Source organism: Sapajus apella, unplaced genomic scaffold, assembly GCF_009761245.1.
Source record: "Sapajus apella isolate SASKATOON/1434 unplaced genomic scaffold, GSC_monkey_1.0 scaffold244, whole genome shotgun sequence".
In the NCBI taxonomy this organism is placed as follows: Eukaryota; Metazoa; Chordata; class Mammalia; order Primates; family Cebidae; genus Sapajus; species Sapajus apella.
Genome location: NW_022437184.1, coordinates 296,094 through 317,386, shown reverse-complemented (window position 1 = coordinate 317,386; position 21,293 = coordinate 296,094). Strand labels below are relative to the sequence as shown.

Below are 21,293 nucleotides of genomic sequence, written 5' to 3'. Positions count from 1 at the left end.
AAAAAAAAAAAAAAAAAGTAATTTTTTAAAAGCTACTCTTAAACTAGTAATAAGAACAAATATGCACAAAACATCAACATAGAAAATTACAAAATGTTTGTGAAGGACACAAAAGATAATCTTATAGAAGGAAAATGTTACCTTCATGATGCAAAAAGGAAATTTGTCCCAAATCACCTGTAAATATAAGGCAATTCAAAATACCAAAATGTCTCAGTGTGGTGGCACACACCTGTAGTCCTAGCTACTTGGAAGGCTGAGGTGGGAGGAGCTCTTGAGTCCAGGGTTTTGAGGCTGTAGTGAGCTGTGCACCACTGCACTCCAGCCTGGGTGACAGAGTGAGACCCTGTTTCTAAAAACAAACAAAAAAATAGCCAAAATGATTTTTTAAATGAAACTTCACATGTTGTTAGTAGAATTCACATGGAAGAGCAAAATGTCAATAATGGCCAAGGCAATCTTGAGGAATCATAAATTTGCAGTCTCTCCTTGACAAATCTTTTTATTATTAAAAAACTAATTAACACAATATGATATTACCAATAAAAAAACAGTTTAATGGGGGTCAGGCCCGGACCTGCGCCACCTCAAGATGTAAAGTGTAACATGGGGGTTGGGGTGGGCAGTGTGGGCCTGTGAGGCCTGTGGTGCCTGTGGGTGTCCTCATCCCCCCAGCTCCCCGCACAGCTGGTTCCACAGTGGTCTACTCCAGTTGCCTCGTGTGGATTCAGGTTCCAGACTGAAGGCTACCTGTTCCCCAGTGCCCTCCACCGCCCCCGCCCCTGTCCACAGCTCCCCCCACAGCCAGTTTCGCAGTGGTCTGCTCCAGTTCCAGACTGAATGCTACTGATTCCAAGTGCTGGGGTTACTGGGGCGACCACCAGAACAGCCTTGGCGCTATGTAGTAGCTGGGAGCTACTCCTGAGCCCTACCTGAGGCTGGTCATGGAGAAGCTACATAGGATTGTGGCAGCACTGCTGGAAAGTATGGTATCAAATTCTAATGGTTTTCCGTGGGAATTAGTGATGTGGGCAGGTGTTATTGGATTTGTTGTTATTCCCCTTTTTCTGTGGAGATGTTTTAGATCAGTCAGGAGTCGGCTATATGTGGGAAGAGAGAAAAAGCTTGCTGTAGAGCTTTGTGAGCAAATTAAAGAAAAATGTAACCTACTTGAAAAATTTAGTTTTCTACAAAAAAGCTATGAAGGCTATGAAAGAGAGTCATCTTTACAGGATGTCAGCTTTGAGAACCAGGCAGCAGAAGCAGAAAGTTTGGGGGCAACATGTGAAAAGCTGAACAGGTCCATTTCTGAAATGGAGGATGAAATACCATATCTGAAAAAAGAGTTAAAAGAAGAGAAATACCAACATTGTAGACAACATCAGTTTATGGCGGATATTTCAGAAATCAGACAGTCTCTAGAAGACCTGTCAAAATCCCTTAAATCACAGCTAGCTGAAGCCAAAATGCCCTTGAACATATTTCAAATGAATGGTGAACAACTGAAGATCGCGATAAAAGATGTTTTGAATGAAAATTCTCAACTTCAGGAAAGCCAGGAACATCTTTTGCAGGAAGCTGAAGTATGGAAAGAACAAGTGAGTGAACTTAATAAGCAGAAAATAATATTTGAAGACTCCAAAGTTAACACAGAACAAGTTCTAAATGACAAAGACGATCACATCAAGATGCTGACTAAACACTTCCTGAAGATGAAAGATTGGGCTGCTGTGCTTGGAGAAGACATGATGGACGATCATAACTCGAAAGTAGAAATGAAGAGTGAATCAGAACATGGCGCTTCCTTAGCTGATTCTCCAAAAGGAGCTTTGAAGAAACTGATTCATGCTGCTAAGTTAAATGCATCTTTAAAATGTTTAGAAGGAGAAAGAAGCCAAATTTATATTCAGTTGTCCGCAACTGATAAAACAGAGAAGCAGCTTATGGGGCATATTAAACAGCTTCAGTCTGAACAAGCATCTTTGCAGTCAGAAAACACAGATTTTGAAAGTGAGAATCAGAAGCTTCAACAGAAACTTGAAGTAATGACTGAATTACATGAAGAAACGACAATGAGACTTTACAAAACATTCACTGTAGAAGAAAATGACCAGTTAGAGAGACAAGGGAAACTTTCTAAACAAGAGGAAAAGATCAACTATACCACTGACCAGCTGGAGAAGTATAAAAAGCAAGCCAAACATCTTGAAGAAGAGTTGGAAAGAATGATCCTTTCTTATCAAGAGCAGATTTTACTCCTTAAGAAAAAAGCACATGACAATTGGTTGGCAGCTCGGACTGCTGAAATAAACCTCAAAGGATTAAGGAAGGAAAATGCTAAGTACAGACAAAAATTAGCTGACACAGAGATGAAATTCAAATTTTTACACAAAGATCCTTCTGCAGTTGATGTTCCAAACACAGGATTTGGCAGAGAGCATTACACATATGTTACCGATATGAGAAGGGGAACTCCTTTCCCCCCACCTCCTCCAGGAACCCTGTTTGGAGTTTCTCCACATGATTTTCCACCAAGAAATTTCCAGGTCCACCATATGCTCCATTCGCAGTGAGGAATGCCTATCCACCCAGGGGTTTTCATCCAAATCTTCCACCAAGACCTGGATTTTTTCCCCCAACCCCCAAATATTGAAGTTAAAAGCGAGTTCCTTGCAGGGTTGATTCCATCTCCTAATGACTCTGCTACTGAACAAAAATAATTCTGATTGACCTCGAGTTCCCTTCAAGACACTTCTGCCTTCCAAAAAACCTGCTATTGAACATCCAAAACAACAGCAAGACAGCTGGCAGTTCCTGTGTTCTCCTCCAAAGTAGTTGTTACTGACCTTGAGTCTCCATCAAGATTGATTCCAACTTAGAGTGAGCCTGCCACTGAACATCTGACATCACAACAACAAAGCTGGCGGTCTTTGTGTTCTCCTCCCAAGTACTTGTGACTGCTCTTGAGTCCCCATCAGGGTTGACTCTGCCTTCAAGTGAGCCTGCCACTGATCATCCGGCACCACAACAAGAAAGCTTGTGGTCTTTGTGTTCTCTCCCAAGTAGTTGTGACTGATCACGAGTCCCTGTCAGGGTTGATATCACCTTCAAGTGAGCCTGCTAGTGAACCTCTGGAACCACAGCAGGAAAGTTGGCAATCCTTATGTTCTCCTCCCAAGTACTTTGGAAGGATGTTGAGTCCCCATCATGATTAACCTTTGCCTTCAAGTGAGTCTGCTACTGAATGAACATCCAACAGCACAACAAGAAAGCTGGCAGTCTTGTTATTTTCCTCCCAACTATTTGTGACTGATCTCAAGTCCCCGTCAGGGTTGACTCTGCCGGCAAGTGAATCTGCCACTGAACATCCAGCACCACAGCAATAAAGGTGGTGTTCTTTGTGTTCTCCACCCAAGTAGTTGTGACTGATTTTGAGTCCCTGTCCGGGTTGACTCTGCCTTCAAGTGAGCCTGCCACCGAATATCCGGCACCACAGCAGGAAAGCTTGCAGTCTTTGTTTTACTCTCCCAAGCAGTTGTGACTGATTTCAAGTGCATGTCAGGGTTGATTTCACCTTCAAGTGAGCCTGCTCCTGAACATCTGGCACCACAGGAAGAAAGCTTGTGGTCTTTGTGTTCTCCTTCCAAGTACTTTGCACAGATCTCAAGTCACCACCATGGTTCACTTTGCCTTCAATTGTGCATGCCATTGAATTAATGTCCGACACCACAAAAGGAAAGCTGGCAGTCTGTATATTCTCCTCCCAAATATTTGTGACTAATCTCAAGTCCACATCAGGGATGACTCCGCCTTCAAGTGATCCTGCCACTTAACATCCTATACCCCAGCAAGAAAGGTGGCAGCCTCTGTGTTCTTCCAAGTAGTTGTGCCTGATGTTGAATCCCCATCAGGGTTGACTCCACCTTCAAGTGAGCCTGCCATTGAACATCCGGCACCACAGCAAGAAAGCTGGCGGTCTTTTGTGTTCTCCTCTGAAGCAGCTGTGACTGATCTTGAGTCCCCCTCAGGGTTGACTCCACCTTCAAGTGATCCGGCCACTGAACACCTGGCACCACAGCAAGAAAGCTTGTGGTCTTTGTGTTCTCCTCTGAAGTAGTTGTGACTGATCTCGAGTCCCTGTTATGGTTGATTCTGCCTTCACGTGAGCCTGCCACTGAATATCTGGCACCACCACAAGAATGCTGGTGGACTTTGTGTTCTCCCAAGTACTTGTTACTGATCTTGAGTTCCCGTCAGGGTTGACTCAGCCTGCAAGTGAGCCTGCTACTGAACATCTGGCACGACAGCAAGAAAGCTGGCTGACTGTGTTCTCCTCCTAAGTACTTTCCACAGATCTCGAGTACCTGTCATGGTTCACTTTGCCTTCAAGTGAGCCTCCCACCCAATGAACGTCCAACAGCGCAGCAAGAAAGCTGGTCGTCTTTATATTCTCCTCCCTAGTATTTGTGACTGACCTCAAGTCCCCATCAGGATTGACTCTGCCTTCAGGTGAGCCTGCCACAGAACATCTGGCACCACAGGAAGAAAATTGGCATCTTTGCATTCCCCTCCAAGTAGTTGTGACTGATCTGGAGTCCCCATCATGGATGATTCCACCTTCGAGTGAGCCTGCCACTGAACACCCGGCACCACAGCAAGAAAGCTGGCGGTCTTTGTGTTCTCCTCCCAAGTAGTTGTGACTGATCTTGAGTTCCTATCATGGTCAATTCCACCTTCACGTGAGCCTGCCACTGAACATCCGACACCACAGCAATACAGTTGGCCGTCTTTGTGTTCTCCTCCCACTTAGTTTTGACTGATCTCGAGTCCCCGTCAGGGTTGACTCCGCCTACAAATGAGCCTGCCACTGAACATCTGGCACCACAGCAAGAAAGCTGTGGTCTTTGTGTTCTTGTCCCAAGTACTTTGCACAGATCTTGAGTATGCGTCATGGTTCACTATGCCTTCAAGTGAGCCTCCCACCCAATGAACGTCCGACTCCACAGCAAGAAAGCTGGTAGTCTTTATATTCTCCTCCCAAGTATTTGTGACTGACCTCAATTCCCCATCAGGGATGACTCTGCCTTCGAGTGAGCCTGCCGCTGAACATCTGGCACCACAGCAAGAAAGCTGGTGGTCTTTGCATTCCCCTCCAAATAGTTGTGACTGATCTGGAGTCCCCATCAGGGTTGATTCCACCTTCAAGTGAGCCTGCCACCGAACATCCAACATCACAGCACAAAAGCTAGTGGTCTTTGTGTTCTCTTCCCAAGTAGCTGTGACTGATCTCGAGTCCACGTCAGGGTTGACTCCACCTTCACGTGACCCTGCCACTGAACACCTGGCATCACAGCAAGAAAGCTGGCGGTCTTGGTGTCTACCAAGTAGTTCTGACTGATCTAGACTCCCCATCAGGGTTGATTCCACCTCCAGTGAGCCTGCCACTGAACATCTGGCACCACAAGGAAACTGGTGGTCTTTGTGTTCTCCTCCCAAGTAGTTGTGACTGATCTCTAGTCCCCGTCAGGGTTGACTCTGCCCTTAAGTGACCCTTCCACTGAACATTCGGCACCACAGCAAGAAAGCTGATGGTCTTTTCGTTCTCCCCATAACTATTTGTGACTGAACTCGAGTCCCTGTCAGAGTTGATTCCACCTTCAAGTGAGCCTGCCACTGAACACCTGGCACCACAGCAAGAAAGCTTGTGGTCTTTGTGTTCTCCTCCCAAGAGTTGTGAGTGATCTTGAGTCCCTGTTAAGGTTGATTCCACCTTCACGTGAGCCTGCCACTGAACATCCGGCACCACCACAAGAATGCTGGTGGACTCTGTGTTCTCCTCCCAAGTACTTGTTACTGATCTTGAGTCCCCGTCAGGGTTGACTCCACCTTCAAGTGAGCCTGCTACTGAACATCTGGCACCACACGAAGAAAACTGGCGTCTTTGCATTCCCCTCCAAGTAGTTGTGACTAATCTTGAGTCCCCATCAGGGTTTATTCTGCCTTCATGTGAGCCTGCCACCGAACATCCAGCACCACAACAAGAAACTGGTGGTCTTTGTGTTCTCTCCCAAGTAGTTGTGACTGATCTCGAGTTCCTATTATGGTCAATTCCGCCTTCATGTAAGCCTGCCACTGAACATCCGACACCATAGCAATATAGCTGACGGTCTTTGTATTCTCCTCCCACGTACTTTTGACTGATCTCGAGTCCCCATCATGGTTGACTCTGCCTACAAGTGAGCCTGCCACTGAACATCTGGCACCACAGCAAGAAAGCTGTGGTCTTTGTGTTCTCGTCCCAAGTACTTTGCACAGATCTTGAGTATGCGTCATGGTTCACTATGCCTTCAAGTGAGCCTCCCACTCAATGAACATCCGACTCCACAGCAAGAAGGCTGGTAGTCTTTATATTCTCCTCCCAAGTGTTTGTGACTGATCTCAAGTCCCCATCAGGGATGACTCTGCCTTCGAGTGAGCCTGCCGCTGAACATCTGGCACCACAGCAAGAAAGCTGGTGGTCTTCACATTCTCCTCCAAGTAGTTGTGACTGATCTGGAGTCCCCATCAGGGTTGATTCCACCTTCAAGTGAGCCTGCCACTGAACATCCGGCATCACAGCAAGAAAGCTGGTGGTCTTTGTGTTCTCCTCCCAAGTAGTTGTGACTGATCTCTAGTCCCCGTCAGGGTTGACTCTGCCTTTAAGTGAGCCGGCCAGTGAACACTTCGTACTACAACAAGAAAGCTGATAGTTTTTGTTTCCTTACTGACTGTGTTTGTAGACAAATGTGAATGTAACTTCATGCTTAATGAAATAAAATTGTGTTGGTTAAAAAAATAAAAGAGATTCTTTCTCCCATTAAATTATCTTGGCACCCTTGTCAAAAATCAATTGACATCTGGATTCTCATTTCTGTGTCCATTGACCTATATGTCTATTCCATGCCAGTACATAGAGTCTTCATTACTGTTGATTTGTAGTAAAATTTGAAATCTAGAAGTGGGAGTACTCTACTTTGCTCTTCTTTTTACAAAATGGGTTTGGTCATTCTGAATCCTTTCTATTTCCATATGAATTTTAGAGTCAGCTTGTTGGTTTTCTGGAAACAAAAGCAACTTGAATTGTGATAGAAATTGAATTGAATCTGTAGATCAACTTCAGGAATACTGCCATCTTGATCATATTAAGGTTTTCAATGAATTTTAAGTATTGCCATCTTGATAGCATTATGTTCTTCCCATTTTAAAGAACATGTGGTGTACTTCCATTTGTTTAGTTTCTCTTAAATTTCTTCCAATACTCTTATTGTTTTCCGAATATATCTTGTGCTTCATTTCTTGGAGTTACTAGTATTATTTTGTTTTTTTGATGCTGTTATAAATGAAATTGTTTTCCTAATGTCATTCCCAAAATGTTCATTTCTAGGTAATAAAACTACAATTGCTTTTTGTATATCTAGTTGTGCATTGGTATCTATGAGGAATTGGTTTTTAGACCCCCACAGATATCAAAAGTTGCACAGACTCAAGTCCTGCAGTTGGCTCTTTGGAACCTATATATACAAAACATCAGCCCTCCATCCATAGGTTTCACATTCGTTGAATTTTGCATTTTGATCTGCATTTGGTTTCAGAGGTAGAGCCTTTGGATATCAAAGGCTGAATTTTTTGTATATTGAGAGATAATGGACATTCCATTAAGACTCAAACATACTAATTCATTTCACAATGATACTGATGTGAAAATACAAGAGATACTCATTTTGATTGTTAATTGGTTGACTATTTGGATAAAGCAGTAAACGTTGTAGGATGCCTTTGGGAGGGAACCAGCATTCGCTGCCTACTGCTACGGATCTGGGACTCTGCCAGATGCTCTGCATAAGTGGTCTTAGGATGTAATTAGCAACAGAGGCAGAACTCCTTTGTGGCTGCTTATTGTCTTGAGGGTGAACATCTATCCTTAACACAACCCACAAGGTCCTACAAGGTCTGGTCCCTCCCTGCTTCTTTTGCCTCATTTCCCATCAAGCTGTCCCTTGCCCTTTGGTTCCCACTTCCTCTCAGTTCCTTGGAACTCTCCTGCACCCTCTAGTCCCAAGGAATTTGCCCTCACCTCTCTCTGCCTGGCGTACTCTCTGTGCTCCTCAGGTTTTTCCTCTAGCTGTGTGTCCTTGATCATGGAAGCCCTCCTGGATGCCCGGTCCATTCCCTGCACACGTCCAGGTCCACGTTGCGACCTCTGTGCTATGCACTCAGCACCCTGGCTCTTCTGTGCAGCACTTATTCCTGCGATAATTCATCATTGACTGGTCTGATTATTACCGGTTCGTTCTATTGCAGTGTAAACTCCACCAGTGCAAGATCACTGCTGGTTTTTGCTCACTGTTTTATCCCCTGAATCTGCCATATTAGTAGCACATAGTGAGCACTCAATAAATTTTACTTAAGTATTTTGGTTTTCAAGCTTGTTCCCCTAAGTTTCCCCACAGTATCTGAATTGTCTAAGAAATCAAGTAAAATGAAAAGAGAGAGAATTAAATATGTTCATCACTATCCAGTTTGGGATATTAGAAAAAACATTTAAGTATTTTTACCTACGAAGCAATTAGAATACGATGTGATGTGTAAATGGCAGTTTAAAAAAATGCAGTTTTATATCCCTGTATTTAGAGAGACTATATTTGTGTGTACATTCTCACCACTGTGCCACATTATTTCTCACTGTAAGCTCTAAGGCTTCTCATGTCTCCCTATGTGTTCCTCCCTCTCAGAATAGTATTGCTGCATTAGTAACTACTCCATAAATGCCAGTGGAGCTGATTTTACTGTTTAAAAAAAATACGGTTTTTTGAGGACCGGATGGTATAACAATCACAGATCATATAATTTATAATTTAAGATTTCAGGAGGATACAAAGGCAGCATATAATAGGGGACTTAAAACCTTATTAGGGGCAGGTGTGGTGGCTCACACCTGTAATGTCAGCACCTTGGGAGTCCAAGGTGGGTGGATCACAAGTTCCGGAGTTTGAGACCAGCTTGGCCAGCATGGTGAAGCACAATCTTTACTAAAAATACACAAAATTAGGTAGGCATGGTGGCAGACGCCTGTAGTCCCAGCTACTGAGGAGACTGAGGCAGGAGAGTAGCTTGAACCCAGGATGTGGAGGTTGCAGTGAGCCGAGATCATGCCATTGCACTCTAGCCTGGGCAACAACAAACTCCATCTCAAAAAAAAAAAAAAAAAAAAAAAAAAAAATTAGCCTGGCATGGTGGTGCACACCTGTAATCCCAGCTACTCAGGAGGCTGAGGCAGGAGAATCCTTGAATCTGGGAGGCAGAGATTGCAGTAAGCTGAGATCCTGCCACTACACTCCAGCCTGGGCAAAAGAGCAAGACTCCGTCTAAAAAAGAAAAATAGACCAAAGGGTGGATAAACAAACTGTGATACAGACATACAATGGAATATTATTCAGCCTGTAAAAGCAAGGAGATTCTGACACGTGCTGCTACATGGATCAACGTTGTTATGAACATTGTGATAAGTGAGAGAAGCCAGACACAAAAGGACACGTCCTGTATGGTTCCACTGATGTGAGGTCCCTAGAGTAGTCAAACCTGTAGTGACAGAAAGTGAAACGGTGGTTGCCGGGGCCTGAGGGGAGAGGAACGGGAAGTGAGTGTTTAATGGGTGCCGAGTTTCAGTTGGAGAATGTGAAAAAGTTCTGTGGGTGGGTAGTGGTGACAGTTGCACACCAGAGGAAATGTACTTAATGCCACTGAACTGCACATTTCAACACGGTTAAGATGCGCCGTTTCAGGCGGGTGTGGTGGCTCACACCTGTAATCCCTGCACTTTGGAAGGCTGACATGGGAGGATAGCTTCAGTTTAGGAGTTCATGCAAACCACAGTGCTTCCATTATTCATGTCAAAAAGTATGGTGGTGGGTGCCTATAATTCCAGCTACCCAGGAGGCTGAGGCAGGAGGATTGCTTCAACCAGGAGGCAGAGGGTGCCGTGAGCGAAGAGCGCACCATTTCACTCTAGCCTGGGCGAAAGAAGAAAATTCTGTCTTAGAAAAAAAACCAAAAAATGAAACAGCCTGGGTAACACAATGAAACCTTGTCTCTACAAGAAAATACAAAATGTAAAAATTAGCTGGATGTGTTGGCATGCACCTGTAGTCCCAGCTGCTTCAGAAGTTGAGCTGGGAGGATGATTTGAGTCCAGGAGATGCAGGCTACAGTAAGCCGAGATGGTTCCACTGTACTCCAGCCTTGGCGACAGTGAGACCCTATCTCAAAAAAGGGTACAATACATTTTAGGTATATTTAACACACACACACACACACACACACACACACACACACACACACGCCAATTCAAGATGAACCAGAAGAGAGCTGCTTTGTTCAGTATGACTGACTAAGAGCGATGATGCTATCCACGGAGATAGGAAGCAGACCACAGTGAGCAGGTTTGGGGGAGAGATGAGGTCAGCTCTTGGAGGTGACAATACTCCTGATGATCAAGCCTTCAGTAGACGGCCCCCTGTGCCCGCACGGGAGGTGCTTTGCCCCCTCCTCCATTAGCTTTGCAAGGTGAAGGCTCTTGCTTTCATTTCACAGGGGAGCTGACGGCATTTAGCCATTATGACCCAGTTTTGTCCAGCCCACTGTGTCCGGCTGGGTTTGGGTGCTGAGGGCCATCCCCTGTGATGTGGCCAGCGGGGAGGGTGCAACCTGGAGCTGAGAGAGCAGATGAGAGTGAGAGAAGCTGCAGCGTTTCCTGCACTGAGATCCTGGTAAAGCCACAGGCATGCCTTAGCCCCTGCAGGAAGGAAGGAAGAGGAAGAGAGGTGAGGGCCAGCCCTGGGGAAGCCCTACATGTAAGACTCTCTACTGAGTCCTGCCGATCACAGCAGCTCCTCCTGGAGAAACGTCCACCCCAATGTCCCCAGGTGAAGACCTCAGCCTTGCTCAGCTCCTGCCCAGAAGCTGATGCTGCAGCCTCTGCCAAGCATGAGAAGAGGAGCCAGCTCAAAGTGACTCATTGTAAATCAGCCTGGCTCCATTGGTGCAGATCAACGCCCCAGACCGCACCTGGCAGTGAGGAACCATGGGAGGAGAGGTACGTGGTAGACTCCACTGGACGGCACTTGGAGTCTTGGCGGAAGCACAGACACCAGCCTGACACCCAGCCAGCCCAGCCAGTGATGGGTGGAGAGGAGGCAAGGCTGGGGGCTGGTGGGCAACAGCGTATTTCCCAAGCCAGGGGAAAACCTGTACCTGTTCTGAGGAGGAGGTCACTTCCCAGCTCCAAATAATAGAAGCATCCAGAAGGAGATAACCGGAGGCTTCTGCCAATTGATCTGGAGACTGGGAAAAGGTCCCACAGTTATTAATAACCTCTGTGTTCTGGGAGCTGATGTCATGCACCAGACAAAAGGATTAAACAGTTGCTGTTGAAGGCAAAGTGGTTTCAGCCAACCCTCTCAGTTCTGTCTTCCAATAAATAAGCATTTTTCTTCACGGGAACCCTTCGAGATGATTGGCCCCTTGACAGTTCCGGTGAACTAGGAGCTGTGTGGCTGACTGGCATATTTTGATAACCACTGTGTCCTCGTGCAGTACTTTCTGCGGGCAACCCTCATTTCACTCGCTCTGAGTGTGGGGGTGAGAACAGGTGCTCCTGTGGCTTCTGGAAAACAGCTGAAGATGGAGCCCACTCCTGGCCTGAGCCCTTAGCAGCATGTTCTGTAGGAATCCTGAAAGAGAGACACTATGTGTATGTGTATGTGTGTATATGTGTGTGTATATATATATATACAATTTTTTTTTTTTGAGACAGGGTCTTGCTCTGTCACAGGCGCCAGGCTGGAGTGCAGTGGCACGATCTCGGCTCACTGCAATCTCCACCTCCCGAGTTCAAGCAAATCTCCTGCCTCAGCCTCCTGAGTAGCTGGGACTACAGGCACACACAACCATGCCCAGCTAATTTTTGTATTTTTAGTAGAGACCGGGTTTCACCATGTTGACCAGGATGATCTCGATCTTTTGACTTCGAGATCCACCCGACTCGGCCGCCCAAAGTGCTGGGATTACAGGCGTGAGCCACCGAGCCTGGCCTGGATTTCTTTTCCTGGGCTTTGTAAGGTTGACAGCATTTATTTATAACAGGGAGATTCCAAAATTGGTCACTATCAGCAAAGAAAAGTAATGTCTGCGATACTGGTACAAGTTCATTTTCTTTTTGTTAATACAAACTCAAACAGAGCAGGCCACTGCAATAATTGGTAAGCTACTTAATTATAAAACAGATTGGTTACTGGAACAGGAGAAATTTGTAGACAGGTATGTGAAACATTCCCTAACTGGATCAATGGGATAGGACATTAACTGCTACCTGAGGTGAACTCTAACTAGTCAAACAGTTTAATTATTTTGTTTTCATTTGTTTTGGAGAGAAAAAAGGACAGAAATAGATCACCTATATGTAACTTGAAAAATATTTCCAAAACTTTGAGGTTTACTAGCTGAAGTAGAAAAATGCTCCAAATTCTAAGTCCAGTGTTACTTCGTGTTTATAATTCAGGCCTCATGAATAAGAAATAAAACCAAAATGGCCCAGTGACTGGAAAACAGGTAATCCTCTGAACACCATGGGCTACAGATGGTGTTTACAGTGATTGTGGTACTAAAGCAAAGTTCTCTTGTGTGAAATTTTCTTTTTAAAATAGAGCCATCATTTTACTATACACCTAAGAACATTTATATACATTGTATATACAATTATTTGCTGTCCAGGGGAGTGGCTCATGCCTGTAACCTACAGGTTTGGGACACTGTGGGAGGAGGATCACCTGAGGCCAGGAATTCCCAAATAGCCTGGGCAACATACCGAGGACCCATTTCTATTAAAAAGAAAAAAAAAAAAGAAAAAGAAAGAAAGAAAAAAGGCTGGGCACAGTGGCTCATGCCTATAATCCCAGTACATTAGGAGGCTGAGGTGGGCAGATCACCTGAGATCAGGGGTTTGAGACCAGGCTGGCCAACATGGTGAAACTCCACTATAAATACAAAAAATCAGCCAGGCGTGGCGGCACATAACTGTAATTCCACCTCTGTGGGAGGCTGAGGCAGGAGAATTCCTTGAACCTGGGAGGTGGAGGTTCCAGTGAGCCGAGACCATGCCATTGCACTCCATCCTGGGGGACAAGAGCAAAACTTCATCTCAAGAAAAAAAAAAGTAGCTGGGCCTCATGCAAGTTCCCGTAGTTTCAGCTACTCCGGAGGGCCAGGGTGGGAGGATCACCTCAGGCCAGGAGTTTAAGGCTGCAGTGAGCTATCATCGTGCTACTGTGCTCTAGCCTGGGTGACACAGTGAGATCCTGTCTCTAAAAACCAATATAAATCAAACCAAAACGTTTTGAGAGGTCAAGGTGGGAAGACTGCTTGAGGCCAGGAGTTGGAGACCACCCTGGGCAATATAGCGAGACTTCATCTCTAATTAAAAAAAAAGTTGTAGATATTGTATAATCAATCAAAGTTCTATTTCTTCATCTGTATACACAGATTCATAAGGTAACTATTTTCATGGTTCGTGTCATCGGAATGTTGTATTGCTGCTGATCCAAACCCATTAGGCAAACATATTTTCACCAATTGCTAATTATTGGAAAGAAGTTTCCTAAGCACCAAGCTGCTTAAGAGGCATTTGATAGTGGTAGTTTCTGTCCTGTAGTAGCGTAGAAACTGGTGTGCTGTATATATGTGTGTTCATGTGTCTATAAAATTATGCTTCTAAGGGAGGTCTTTTTGAGAAGATATGTTGGCTAGGCATGGTGGTTCACAACTGTAATCCCAGGACTTTGGGAGACCGAGGTGGGGGATCACCTGAGGTCAGGAGTTCAAGACCAGCCTGGCCAACATGGTGAAGTCTCTAGTAAAAATACAGCAATTAGTCAGGCATCATGGCTGGTGCCTGTAATAGCTGGTGCCAGCTATTCAGGAGACTGAGGCAGGAGAATTGTTTCAATCCAGGAGGCAGAAGCTGCAATGAGCTGAGATCGTGCCATTGCACTCCAACCTGGACAACAGTGTGAGATTCCATCTTAAAAAAAAAAAAAAGACTTAACACTAGGGTATAAATCCCTTTAACAATTTTGTGTTTTTGCCAGTCTCTTTAAGTGCAATGAGTTAACTGTAGATATTTTCTGCCTGCCTCAGCCTCTTCAGAAGCTGCGACTTCAGGCTCATGCCACCGAGCCAGGCTGACTGAATTTCAAGTGCCTGGGATCTACCACCACCTAGTGTTATATTGCTCTCAGCTATTTCAAGGCTGACCATTTCAGACTAGAAATCTTGTTGGCCTTCCTTCCACGTGTGCCCCAGTGCCCCATTTCTGCCCCTGATTCATAAAGTCACTAAGTCCCTCTACCAATAACTTGGTGAAGGAAAACAAAACAGCAAAAAAGGAAAGTCGGACGGGCACGGTGGCTCACACCTATAACCCCAGCACTTTGGGAGGCCCAGGCTGGCAGATCACCTGAGGTCAGGAGTTCGAGACTAGCCTGACTGACATGAAGAAACTCCATCTCTACTAAAAATACAAAATTAGCTGGGCGTGGTGGCTTGCGCCTGTAATCCCACCTACTCAAGAGGTTGAGGCAGGACAATCGCTTGACCCCGGTAGGCACAGGTTGGAGTGAGCCGAGATCACGCCTTGCACTCCAGTCTGGGCAACAAGAGTGAAACTCCCTCTCAAAAAAACAAAAACAAAAACAAAAGTTACCTGGGTGTGGTGGCAGGTGCCTGTAATCCCAGCTACTCCAGAGGCTGAGGCAGGAGAATTGCTTGAACCTGAGAGGCGGGGGTTGCAGTGAGCTGAGATCGCGCCATTGCACTCCAGCCTGGGTATCGCAGCGAGACTCTGAAAAAAACAAAAAAACTGAAAACAGAAAACAACAACAGAAAAGGAACGTCACCAGGTCTTGTCAATGCAAGCCTTTTGCTTCTCCCTGTTTGTTTGTTATTAGAGAAGGGGTCTTGCTCTCTGACCCAGAGTGGAGTGCAGTGGTGCCCTCTAGTGCTCACTCGTGTCTCAAACTCCTGGGCTCACACGATCCTTCCACTTCATCTCAACCTCTCAAAGTGCTGGGATTACAGGCGTGAGCCACTGCACCCAGCCCTTTTCCTTTCCATTGCCATGAATAATGTAGCATTTATGCTAATCCCGCTGAAAGTAAACTTTAAGGGCTTGAGTCAGTTCAACTGGGTGACCTTATACAATCTGCGGGCAAGCTACCTAAGCTTCCTGGGCTTCAGTTTACTCATCTTTCAGAATGGAACAGTAATACGTATTACATAGAGTTGTTCTGATGAAATGTGTTAATACATTTTAAATGATTACAATAATATCTTACATATGCAAATATGTAATAAGTATTATTTATTACCACTTATATATTTTTTAATCACATATTTCACGTTATACCTGAGTCCTTTTGTTTGTTTGAGATGGGGTCTTGCTGTGTCACCCAGGCTGGAGTGCAATGGCACAATCTCAGCTCACTGCAACCTCCACCTCCTGCGTTCAAGTGATCCTCCTGCCTCAGCCTCCTGAGTAGCTGGGATCACAAGCACACCACCACACCCAGCTAATTTTTTGTATTGTATTTGAGATGGGGATTCACCATGTTTGCCAGGCCGATCTTGAACTCTTGACCTCGTCATCTGCCTGCCTCGGCCTCCCAAAGTTCTGGGATTACAGGTGTGAGCCATCCCCCAGGCTGCCTGAGTCCTTAAATGGAATACAAGTGTTAAAAAGTCATTTTTACTTCCTATTTTATCGTCAAAAGGCAGAAATTAGGTTCCCTATGACAATTCAGACTGATTGTTTTGCCAGATCTTTTTTTGGGGGGGTTGTGTAAGAGTCTTGCTCTGTTGCCCAGGCTGGAGTACAGTGACATGATCTCAGCTCACACTGCAACTTCAGCCTCCCAGGTTCAAGTGATTCTCCTGCCTGAGCCTCCTGAGTAGCTGGGATTACAGGCATGTGCCACCACACCTGTCTGGTTTTTGTATTTTTAGAGACGGGCCTTTTCATCAAGTTGGCCAGGATGGTCTTGAACTCCTGCTCTCAAGTGACCTGCATGCCTCAGCCTCCCAAAGTGCTGACATTACAGATGTGAGCTGCTGTGCCCAGCCGAGAGGTCTGTTTTGCACATATTTTCATCTAGTCCAGTTTGTCTTTTCATTCTCTTGTGTCTTTCATGAAGCTTTTTTTTCCCCCAGAGACAGAGTCTTGCTTTGTCACTCAGGCTGGAGTGCAATGGCATGATCTCAGCTCACTGCAACCTCCGCCATGCCCAGGTACTTTTGTAGTTTTAGTAGAGGCAGGGTTTCTCCATGTTGGTCAGGCTTGTCTCAAACTCCCAACCTTAGCTCCTGTCACTGCCTCAGCCTCCCAAAGTGCAGGGATTACAGGCATGAGCCACCATGCCCAGTTTAAGTGTTTTAGTTTTATGTTTTACATTTAGGTCTGTGATACATTTTGAATTCATTTTTGTAGAAGATGTGAAGCTAGTGTTTCCTATCAGCATTGCTTGGAGATGTTCACCTATTGATGTTGATCTGCAATAAGATTTTATAGATATATGTATATATTTTTTTGAAGAAGGAGTTTCATTAGTCGCCCAGGCTGGTGTGCAGTGGCATGATCTCAGCTCACTACAACCTCTGCCTCCAAGGTTCAAGGGATTCTCTGGTCTCCTGAGTAGCTGGGATTACAGGTGCCTACCACCACGCCAGGCTAATTTTTGTATTTTTAGTAGAGACAAGGTGGACAGCCTGGTCTTGAACCCCTGACCTCAGGTGATCCACCTGCCTTGGCCTCCCAAAGTGCTAGGATTATAGGCATAAGCCACGACCCCTGGCCAAGTATGATTTCTTACTTTTTCCTTTTTTTGAGACAGTCTCACTCTGTCACCCAGGCTAGAGTACAGTGGCACCATCTTGGGTCACTGCAACCACCTCCTGAGTTCAAGTGATTCTTGTGCCTCAGCCTCCCAAGTAGCTGGGACTATAGGTGTGCCACGATACCCAGCAAATTTTTGTATTTAATTAATTAATTAATTAATTATTTACATAGAGACGGGGTTTCACCATGTTGGTCAGGCTGGTCTTGAATTCCTGATCTCAAGTGGTCTGCCTGCCTCGCTTCCCAAAGTGCTGGATTACAGGCATGAGCTACCGCGTCCCACCTGTATTTTATTTTTATTTTTGGAGATGGAGAGTCACTCTATCACTCATGCTCCCAGGCTGGAATGCAGTGGTGCGATTTGCCTCACCGCAACCTTCGCCTCCTGGGTTCAAGCAATTCTCTGCCTCAGCCTCCTGAGTAGCTGGGATTACAGGTGCCTGCCACCACGCCTGGCTAACTTTTGCATTTTTTTTAGCAGAGACGGGGTTTCACCATCTTGTCCCGGCTGATCTTGACTCTTGACCTCATGATTCACCCGCCTGGGCCTCCCAAAGTACTGGAATTACAGGCGCCCCATGAAAGTATGATTTCATTTCTTTTCTTTTCTTTTCTTTTTTTTTTTTTTGAGATGGAGTCTTGCTCTGTCGCCCAGGCTGCAGGGCAGTGGCAGAATCTCCACTCACTGCAACCTCCACCTCCTGTGTTCAAGCGATTCTCCTTGCTCAGCCTCCAGAATAAGCTGGGATTACAGGCACCAGCCACCATGCCTGGCTAATATTTGTATTTTTAGTAGAGACAGGGTTTTGCCACGTTGGCCAAGCTGGTCTCGAACTCCTGACCTCAGGTGATCTGCCCACCTCAGCCTCCCAAAGTGCTGGGATTACAGCAGTGACTCACTGTGCCTGGCCTCCAAGTATGATTTCAATTGAGTATATTCCTCACTTGAAAATCTTTTGCAGAATTCTATTACCTTTCTGTGTGGCATGTGCTAGCATGTTATTACTTTGCTGTTAGTCATCTTCTGTTGAAAGATAGGTGGAAGCTTTGCAGTCCCCCGGTTACACAGATTTGGAGATATGGACATTTCCTTTGCACTTTTACTGAGGTCTGAAAACACTGTTGGAACCACAGTTTTAGGTTGGAAAATATAACTGCTGTAAATATATGTATGGGAATGCAGATCTCACGGCTTTTAACTTTCACAGCACAGGAAGTACATAAAGTAGCTGATATTACTCACAATTCAAATGTCATCAAAGTGACTTTTCAGCCTTGTAAGTTTTGAATGTAAGTGGTTTCTGCTTTTAATTCTAAATTGAATTATTGACTTAAATTCATGAAGAAACAGCAAGTTTGCAGCAAAATCTACTTTCTGAACCTGTTCAGTATTTGATGAAAATAGCTGAGAGAATGTTCTTACTCAGAAATTTTAAGTCTTGGCCCTGAACTCAGTAAGTCTAGGTAAATGTATCACTGCTAAGCCGTCAAACTGCTGTGTGGTGGGTAGGGTGAGTCAGGTTATTCTGTTTCTATTTCTGTCAAAAATCCATGGAACTGCTGCTGATGGCCAAGTCCGTGGGAACAAATGAAGTGCACTGCTGACTACTGCTTCAATGACATGGTAAGTTCATGTATTTTCTGAAAAGCTCCTGCTGGTAATTAATACAACGAATAGCCTTCAAATGCCGTATATTTTCACAAATGGGATATTTTTTCGATTAAGCCCTTTTCTCTTTTTTCTTTCTTTCTTTTCTTTTCTTTTTCTTTTTTTTTTTGAGATAAGAGGCTCACTTTGTCACCCAGGCTGGAGTGCAGTGGCAAGATCTTGGCTCAGTGCAACCTCCACTTCCCAGGTTCAGGCGATTCTCCTGCCTCAGCCTCCTGAGTAGCTGGGACTACAGGCACCTGCCACCATGCCCGGCTAATTTTTTATTTTTATCTTTAGTAGAGACGGGTTTCACCATATTGGCCAGGCTGGTCTCAAACTCCTGACTTTGTGATCCATCTGCCTCAGCTTCCCAAAGTACTAGGATTACAGGCGTGAGCCACCGTGCCCGGCTGACTAAACCCTTTTCTACTACATATTTTTACCATTATTAGTTGTGGCCCAACTTGGCAAATCTCACTTCAGATTGTAATCAATTTCTCAACGTTGAAAATATTTTTGCTTACAGTTGCTCCAGACTATTTAAAGGCTAATTGTTCAGTCACTTCCAGGGTGACTTCTAAGGTCCAATGTTCCTGGGACTGAGGAGGTTCCCAGAATTTGGAATTTGGGACTTCCAGTGTTAAAACCAGAAAGGTCTGGGCAACCTGACATAAACCGATCTTCCTAGCACTTCCAACTGGGCAATGACTCTGAATTATCAAGTGAGCACTATTGTGGTAACATCTGTTAGCCTCTCAGGAACCAAGGAAAACGTTCACAGTCATTTGTCTTGTTTTTAAGCTATTGATGTTGCTTCCTCAACTTTCAAGCAACTGTTTTCACTGAAAGGCCAGGGCTTTTAAGTTTATTTTGGTGGCTCACGCCTGTAATCCCAACACTTGGGATGAGGAGGGAAGACGGCTTGAGATCAGGGGTTCAAGACCAGCGCAGGCAACAAAGTGAGACATCTCTACAAAAATAGTTAACTGGGTATGATGGCGTGTGCCTGTGGTTCCAGCTACTTGGGAAACTGATGGGGAGGTCCACCTGAGCCTGGCAGGTAGAGGCTGTGGCGAGCAATGATCATGCCACTGCACTGCAGCCTGGGCCAGAGTGAAATCTTGTCCCTAACAACAACAACACCACCGTTGATTTGGCTGGGCCCAGTGGCTCACTCCTATAATCCCAGCACTTTGGGAGGCTGAGGCTGGCGCATCACGAGGTCAGGAGTTCGAGACCAGCATGGCCAACATGGTGAAACCCTGTCTTTACTTAAAATACAAAAATTAGCCGGGTGTGGTGGTACATGCCTGTAATCCCAGCTACTTGGGAGGCAGAGGCAGGAGAATTGCCTAAACCTGGGAGGTGGAGGTTGCAGTGAGCTGAGATCATGCCACTGCACTCCAGCCTGGGACACAGGGAGACTCCGTCACATACACACACACAGAAAGTTTAGGGGTGCATGTGGATCACCCGAGGTCAGGAGTTTGAGACCAGCCTGGCCAACATGGTAAAACCTCATCTCTACTAAAAATATAAAAATTAGCCGAGCGTGGTGACTCACACCTGTAATTCCAGCTACTTGGAGGCTGAGGCAGGAGAATTGCTTGTATCTGGGAGGCAGAGTTTGCAGTGAGCGGAGATCACACCATGGCACTCCAGCCTGGGCAACAAGAGTGAGACTCTGTCTCAAAAAAAAAAAAAAAAACAAAAACAAAAGTTTATTTTCTCTAGCCACATTTCTTCTGCTGTTGGAATCAAACACAATTATCTCATCATTGCTAAATAGCCTTCCTTGTTTGGCTAACAAGCCACTTGAAAACCTACTTTAGTTACACCCTCATTTTCCTGTCAAGAAATTGGGTGCTGATATACCATTTTAAACATCTAATACTTCTGATGCTTTCCTGAGTTGAGAATACTCCAGGGATGAAATACACAATCTGTAGTGCGTCCAGCAGCAGTGCTAAGCAAAGGGGCACATACAGTCTGTCACAACTGAGTTCCATAGACAGCACATACGCAGAAGTATGGCTGCATTCCAGTAAGTCTTTACTTACATAAGTGGTTCTCAGGCTTGAGCCTCTTCATCATGTTGCCCAGGCTGGTCTTGAACCCCTGGCCTCAAGTGATCTGGCCATCTTGGCCTCCCAAAGTGCTGGGATTACAACCATGAGCCACCACGCCCAGGCATCTTGTTTAAATTATTTTAAACTAAGAAGACCAGAACTGAGGTATTACAACAGCCATCAACAGTTCCTCCAGCTTCTGAGTAAGTGAAATTCACTTAGCTCAGGGACCACCAAATCTTCAATTTACTCTAGCCATCCAAATGAGAACTGATTTCTACATTGCAAATCTTGTGACTGAGGTTCAGGCTGCAGTGTACTCTGCTGATCAGCAGCATCAAACACAGCTGGTCACTTCCTCCACCTTAAAATGAAATAAAATGAAATCAGGACTGCGAGTACTCCAGATTTTACTATTTCACTGACTGGTCCTCAGCTGGTGGTGTCCAGTTCTTCTTCATCTTCTAGTCTCTTCACTGTGAAATATCCTATACTCATTCCCTAGGTAACTTTAAACAATTCTATAGCTTCAATACCATACATATGTTGACAGTTCACAAACGCATATTTCTAGGTTCCTGAACTTCAGACT

The 21,293-nt window shown here is 45.2% G+C and overlaps 1 protein-coding gene across 1 annotated transcript; it reads left to right on the top strand.

Annotated features, from left to right (window-relative positions):
• Nucleotides 1-420: 420 nt before the first annotated feature.
• On the top strand, nucleotides 421-2,573 carry LOC116545067 (cTAGE family member 15-like). Its single transcript, XM_032271686.1, has one exon. It carries the CDS (start codon nucleotides 945-947, stop codon nucleotides 2,571-2,573), a length of 1,629 nt encoding a protein of 542 aa, XP_032127577.1. The 5' UTR covers nucleotides 421-944.
• The last annotated feature ends 18,720 nt before the right edge of the window (nucleotides 2,574-21,293 follow it).